Source organism: Sceloporus occidentalis, unplaced genomic scaffold, assembly GCF_023333645.1.
Source record: "Sceloporus occidentalis isolate IW3139 unplaced genomic scaffold, rSceOcc1.0.p SCAF_2, whole genome shotgun sequence".
Taxonomy (NCBI): Eukaryota; Metazoa; Chordata; class Lepidosauria; order Squamata; family Phrynosomatidae; genus Sceloporus; species Sceloporus occidentalis.
The window spans coordinates 268,818,715-268,826,468 of record NW_028316982.1 but is presented as its reverse complement, the minus strand read 5'-3'; the positions used below and the strand labels follow the sequence as shown (position 1 = coordinate 268,826,468).

General features: G+C 40.1%; 1 protein-coding gene across 1 annotated transcript in view; it reads right to left on the bottom strand.

Moving 5' to 3' along the window:
* Positions 1-2,056: 2,056 nt before the first annotated feature.
* WNT11 (Wnt family member 11) overlaps positions 2,057-7,754 on the bottom strand; it is a 57,615-nt gene continuing 51,917 nt past the window's right edge. Inside the window, exon 6 of the mRNA XM_089508281.1 lies at positions 2,057-3,653. Coding sequence (XP_089364407.1) covers positions 3,479-3,653 — 175 coding nt within the window. The 3' untranslated portion in view covers positions 2,057-3,478. The remainder of the gene's footprint in view (positions 3,654-7,754) is intronic.

Here is a 7,754-nt window from a genome sequence, read left to right as displayed (position 1 = left end):
TGAGGGGAAGCTGGCCAGCTATCTTTTGGGGTGTCTGTAATGGCAGATAATCATACTGGGTGCAGGGTTGATCTAAATGACCCCAGTTTACAGTATTATGATTCATTGGCCAAGATTGTTTAAACAAGCCTGACTTGTTTAAAGACCCACATGCCGAATTAGGCATTAGTAGTGCTACTGAATTCTTGAGTTGAAGGGCAACATTGCGCAAGCAATTACATGTCTAAACATATGTCCTAAGGCACAGCTGAGTGAACAATTGACGGCACAACCAAATGGGCCATTCTCAGGTACAACCCCATTTCTATAAATCTGAACTGAATGCACATGTTCTGCATCAGAACACGTCCAACAACTTCCATGGGGAAATCTAGGCATGCTTAAAACACCAACAGAAATCTGGCTTACCTGGCTATAATGCCATTCATCCCCAACATCTGGTTTTCAAGTGGTCAGCCAGATGTTGCTCAGCATCCCACAGCAGGGCATCAGGGGAACAGCTCTTGCACTACCACTTGCCTCCTACCTCTCCTATTTACCTGATATTCAGAGGAATACTCTTATTGAACCAGTATTTGGGAAAGGGTGGGTTTTTAAACTACATCTCCCAGCATCCTACAACCAACTTAATTACTGGCTGTGCTAGCTGTGAGTTGTAGAAGCTACAGTCCAAAACATTAACATTCCCCTTTAACCGAACCTTGCATCTCCACTAAGCATTCACAGGCCTAAAATCTCATTGTTGGTCCTGATTTATAGTACAGCCCACAAATCAATAAGAACCTCTTAAGTGAACATTTATGTAAGTTCTGCTGATTCAAAGACTCTAGTTTGGACTAATAGCTGGATTTAAGCCATAGCAAATAAGAATTCAGATATCTGCTTATTTCATTTTCACATGCAATCACTTAAAAATCCAAATCTTTCTCCCTACTGGGTGAGGCTATGAATATCCGTGCACCATTTCCTATGATTTATTACATTTTGGGACTTGAAAAATCTCAAGGAGAATTGCTCTGAAAAAAAGGAATTCTTTTGTGCAGTGGACAATGTTTTGCACAAAATAAAGGTTTTACACATGCAACTTGGAGGGGAGGGGTCACTTTTTTAGTAGTTCATATAGTCATAGGGTTGGAGGAGACCCCAAGGGCCATCCAGTCCAACCCATTCTGCCATGCAGGAGGACACAATCAAAACACTTGCGTCCTGTTTAAAAACCTCCAAAGAAGGAGACTCCACCACTCACTGAGGTAGCAACATATTGTTCCATCAAACAGCTCTTAACCTCAGGAAGATTTGCCTAATGTTTAGATGAAATCTGTTTTCCTGTACTGTTCGCCTGTGCCATATGCAGTATTGCCATCCATGGACTTGAGCTCATGCAGACGGTGAGCCCGTGGAGACAAAATGGCATGTGTGCCCATGTGGCGGTGTATGCAGGAGCCATCATTAATTCAACGGGGCTTGATGTCCCATGTTTTTCGCATATGCGGAGGGGTCTGGAATGGATCCCCCGCATATACAAAGGTACCACTGTAGTTGTTTCACAAAAACTCCCAAAATGAAAATAATATTTTTAAAAAATTTCAAAAACATCTCATGCCTGTTGACAATATTTTCAAGACGGTGTCCTCAAGTGTCAGGACAACCTTTCTCTGGAGGGATTCAAAGATATAGTCTGTAGGATCAGTATGTAGAGAGAGATCTTGTAGCACCTTTGAGACTAACTGAAAGAAAGAATGTACAATTGAAGGCTTTCATGGCAGGCATCCATAGTTTTGTGGGTTTTTCGGGCTATGTGGCCATGTTCTAGCAGAGTTTCTTTCTGACGGTTCGCCAGCATCTGTAGCTGGCATCTTCAGAGAATTCTGATGAAACGTCAGAAAGAAACTCTGCTAGAACATGACCACATAGCCCGAAAAACCCACAAAAAACTATGAAAGAAAGAAGTTGGCAGCATGAGCTTTCATAGACTTCAGTCTACTTCCTCAGATGCACATAACAATTATATGCATCTGAGGAAGTAGACTGAAGTCTATGAAAGCTCATGCTGCCAACTTCTTTTGTCTGAAGGGATATGGAGAAATTCCAAATACTGTTATGGACTTTGTTGCTGCATCATAGTGGCACAGCTATACCAGTATAGGCAGTGGCACTAGGAGGGGGAAACCTGTATATGCATCTTACACTACAGTGCAAGCTGGTTAGTATTTTGTGGGTTTCTGGCTAGAACTGTCTTCCCCTTTGCTTCATGGAAGTTGTACTCTGACAAAGTAACTTTTCCAAGCACTTTTCCAAACTGCAGATGCTCTGTCATTTAAAGACTTTGTTAAGGGGTGGAATTAAGATGAAGAGGAAGCAAATTAAAAGAATTAAAAGCATTGCTCATAGAGATGTAGCTGGGGAAATTTTGTCTCCCCCCCAATGAAATTTTCCTTCAGACCCCAAATTTCTAATACTGCGGCAACTTAAAACATCAGGCAAGCATGTGGAAAGAGAGGCAAGACAAGGCTGCATCTACACTGCTGAATTAATGCAGTCTGACACCACTTGCTATGGAATTCTGGGATTTGTAGTTTTGTGAGCTATTTAGCCTTCTCTGTCAGCAAACTCTGGGACCACAACAAACTACAGATCCCACAATTCCATAGGATGGAGCCATGACAGTTAAAGCAATGTCCAAGTGCATAAATTCTGCAGCGTGGCAGCAGTCCAAATGGCCAAAGGAATGTGAATGCAGTCAATATCCGGGTGCTTGGCACGAATGATTTTTAGAATCTCATTCCTTGCAATGCTAGAAATTTAGGGATTGAAAGAAAATTCTATTGGGGGAAAGTATTCCTATTTGGAGTGTGTGCCTTTATTTTGCCTTCCCCTCATAGCTACATCCCTGATTGCTAAAAAAAGAAAGAAAAGAAAAGTACTATTCCCTTTACAAAGGAGTGAATATCATTTTCTCTGGGAGACTGAGTCCACTGCATTACAACACAGAAACAAGTGTTATCCCTTACAGCTTCCATGCATTCTTATCCCAACCTCCCACAACAAAAAATCCCCCTTTGCCATCCCCACCCATAGCACACCGAAGGCACTTAGTAGCTGAATAACACAGAAAGCAAATGCCAGTTGACTATTGCAAAAAGTGTGTCCAGGCTTCCAATCTCAGTGAAGGCTTTCATCATTTTTGCAACTGAACTCTCATCCAAGATGGAACGGCACTTTTTTTTATGAGTCTTGCTTTCTCCAAAGTTTGTGGGAGAGAATTTTCAGCATGTGCCCCAAAAGTGACAGTTTTTAAAATATCATCATTCAAAGGCCACAGTAGCTTTTCACCATATATTTTAGTTTCCCCTTCTCATTCATGAAGCAAATATGATCTAGTGTGAGGAAGCTGTTCTCCATTGTCTGAAGAGCACTTGGGAAAAGGGAGGCCTGGGCTTCTCTGTCCATGAGCCCCTTGGTGGCACTGGCAAGGGCCTCATTTGCACACATATCTCTCAACAGTCCTCTCGCACTTTTTGCAAGTGACGTAGCAGCACCAGTGGTATTTGCAGTGGCATCGCTCCACCACTTTGTCCATGTAGGGGTTGTAGCCACGGCCGCAACACATGAGGTCACAGCTATCACTCCCATTGGAAGTTTTGTTGCATTGCCTGGAAGAAAAAAAGGACATGTGAGGCACCAACAATCAGAGCATAGTGTCCTCAAACATCTATCTATTGTTATCTCTTATCTATCTATCTATCTATCTATCTATCTATCTATCTATCTATCTGTCATCTGATTAAGGGTGGGTAAAGTGTGGCACTCAGGTCATTTTGTGGTCCCCAAGATCATAAAATAAATTCAAATGCCCCACAGTGTCCTCTAGCTGTGTGGACGACATTTCCACATTTGCATGCCCCTGATAAACTTTGCAAAATTTTCCAGGGTTTTTGCAAGAAAAAATCCATTGGTTTGGCCTCAAAATGCCTTCTGAAGATAAGGATATGTTTTGACCTACGGGTCAAAAAAGTTTGGCAAAATTTTTCAAAGTTTTTCAAAGTTTTCCAGATTTTATCCAAAATTTTTCAATTGGTTTAGGCCCCAAATGCCCTCCAGAAGTGATGGTGAGCATTTCCACCACATTCTGGGGCACCCAGGGCCCATTTAGGCCCATTTAGGCCAACACTCCGACTCACTTAAAAAAAAGCCTCTCTCATGTCTACAGTGGCTCAGGAAGGCCTCAAAACCATGAGGGAAATGCTCCCCATAATCCCCAAAGGGCGTTTGGGAGGCATTGTTTTTGTGGGAGTGGATGTAGTTGTGGTGTGCGGAATTCCAAGCTCTCTTGCGGAGCTAATGCAACCCTCTAGCCTTCCATAGTTACCCACCCCTGAATTAATTTATACCCTAATTTTCTCTTAATATGGGATCCAAAGCGGCTTACAATATAAGTTAAAATAAAATAGCTAAAGCAACACCTAGTACAATGTTTACAAAGCATTAAACAACCAATGCAATTGAAACAGTTTTTTAAAATATTTGTTTAAAAAACACAGACAGCCCATATTACACACACACACACAAACACACACACACACACAAAGCGATAGAACTGTTGAACATCCTTCCATGCCAATCAGTTAATTATGAAGATTACAGCATCATAGGAGAGTATCACACGGGGCAAGAGGCATCACTCCTGTCTTTACCCGTCTTTATCGCGTCTGCACTTATCCCGTCCTTCTCCCGTCAGTGGCACCTGTCATTGTATTAATGCAAGTTTCTGTTAATGCAAACTGATGGGGCCATGCCACTTCGGGGACAGGAGAAAGACGGGATAAGTGTGACGGTGCCTGAAAATCTTATCACAATTGCACAATAAGAACGGGCTAAGAACCGGGTAATGACAACGTCGTCTGAAAATCTCAGCGCTCTATCTATTTCAAACAATTCCTATCATATCAAATAACCAGCCATTTAAAAGGTGGAAATAAGGTCTATCCAACTTTATTTGGCAAGGGAAAAACCAAGAATAAAACTATTGGCGATGCAAGACCTGAAAGAAAAGAGCGGATTGGGTCTTCCAAATTTAGAAAGCTATTATAATGCATGTGCTTTAACATAATAATAATAATAATAATAATAATAATAATAATAATTATTATTATTATTATTATTATTATTATTATTATTTATGTTTCCCCACCTCTCCCAGTGGATTGAAGCAGGTTACAGACTAAACATGGATTAAGGACTGGATATCTTTAGAACATTTAAAACTTCTGGAGTTAGAAGGCACAAAGATCAATTATGGCTGGTACGCATATTTGTGTTATGAGAAAACAGAGATCAATAAAGACATCTATACTCATTGTATATGGAAGTTGTATCTAGTCTGGAAGAAATATAAAAGACACTTCTATAGTAAAATCCCTCAATGGCTCTCCATACAGGAAATAGCAAATAGGGAGTGAGTATGGGAAAATAACCTAAGATTTACTAAATGTAACAACTGAAAATAATTTTTTAATAAGATTTTCTTTAGATGGTACATGACCCCGGTCGGCGATCAAAGATTCAGAAAGGAGATAATGCTAACTGTTGGAAATGCAATGACAAACCAGGCACATTGTTTCAGCAATGGTGGCAGTGTAGTAAAGCCAAAACTTTCTGGAAAGCTACTACAGAAGACTATTCCCTTAAAACCACAATTGTTCTTACTAAACATCACTGATGTAATTAATGACACATCAGTACAGGATGATACTAGCATAATATTGTACACGATTACTGCTGCACAATTACTTCATGCAAAACACTGGAAAACTAATATAATACCCACCAAAGATGAATGGATACTTAAACTAAATGATTTGGCAACAATGGATATTTTATCCATGGATATTAATGGAAAGACAAAACAACAATATGAAGAAAAGTGGAAGAACATTGCCAAAATATGGAAATAAAGAAACAGAATAAATAAATAAATGAATGGGAAAAATAGAACAAAATATAAATATTGTTCATTATTATAGGATACGGTAAATCGTGTTTATAAGATTATTATAAAATGTACAAATAGGAAATTTCCCTGGCTCAGACAAGTTGTTTATATTTCTGATATTCAGAATAACCGATGTTGAAGATAACAAATCATGACTGGTTTAAGGGGGGAAATGCATGAATTAACTCTTAGAAACAGTTATAATACGAAAGGATGCATGCAGATTTGAAGATGTTTCACTTTTCTATTTTACCTGTTTCTTTTTTACCCACTACCTCTTCTCTTTCTTGCTATTATATATATTTCCACATAATTTTCTCTTCCCTTTCTTTTCTTCCTCCCTCTTTTCACCCTATAATTCTTTTTTCCTATTCTCATCATTTATCTTTATGTATATGTATATATGTAAAATCTTTTAAAAACTAATAAAAATATTATTTTAAAAAACCTCAGTGCGATTGCCCAGGAATAACAGGGCAGGGATGGAACAAGAATGCCCTGCCCTCCGTGTGATAATCTCCATAATCTGATGCTTCTCTGATCCCCCTCCATCTCCACCAGCCACAGAATAACCATTCTGGGGGGATATTCTAGCAAAACTGGGGATGGGGAGGCTTTGGTCATTGTGTCGGGTGAACAGAGAATACCAACCCTGTCAATGACCAGAAAAAAAGGTATAAGGTGGACTTACATGTGTGTTCAGCACGATATGAGGGTTGGATTATGAATCTAGAGACCAGGCTTCCATTCCATGTTTGACCATGGAAACCCACTGGGTGATCTTGGGATCTTGTTACCTTAAAGTTGCCATAAGTTGGAAACTACATGGAGGCTCTCAAATGTATGCACCTAAATGCACCAGATCCCACCTGGTCCTGGAAGCTAAGCAGGGTCAGCCCTTGTTAGTATAGCTGGCCTTCTGTATCCATTGATTCTTTATCCACCAAGTCAACCATCGACAGCTTGAAAATATTATAAAATTTATAAATACCAAAAATTTAATACTTAATTTTGCAATTTTATATAAGGGACACCATTTTACTATGAAATTGTATTTATTAGGTGTTGAAGTTGCATGGGTTTTGGTATCCATAGGCATCCAGGAACCAAACCCCAACAGATATTTGGATGGAGACCATCAACAATCCTACGTACTGTAGGCTATATTTTACAGGAAGGGATTGGCAAATCCACTTCCAAGTATTCTTTACCTAAGAAAACCCAATGAAATTCATGGGGTCATCATATATTGACAGGGGATTTGAAGGCACACACAGAGACACAGACATATCACTAACAGGATGCTAACAGACCCCCTCAAAAATTCTGTATCGGAGGTTGGATGGTTGCACTGCCAAAGGCTTGACAAGACACATCCTTGGTCTCAGGGAGAGGTTTTGTAGCCATGCTGCCTAACCTTTCTAGCAGGAAGTCCCAGGTTTGAACCTAGAGCTGCTCTACATGCAGAGTAAGATCTTCTTGGAGGATGAAGCTTGTGTAACTGGGTTTTATGCTAGCATAAGAACTTTTTGCACACAGAGGTATCTAGCACCTCCTTGCACAATGGTTTTTTTTCTCCAAGCTGCACAAAAGCAGTTGTTTGGCTGCTGGGTGAAGATGTATCTTCAACCCAAATGGTCACCCACTGACCATGGATATGTCATGATAGCACATATCACACAGACATCTGCATGTTACTCAGACCCCTGCTAGGACCTGCTAGGAGAATTTTAGGCTCCACAGGCTTCAGTGAGGATCTGAG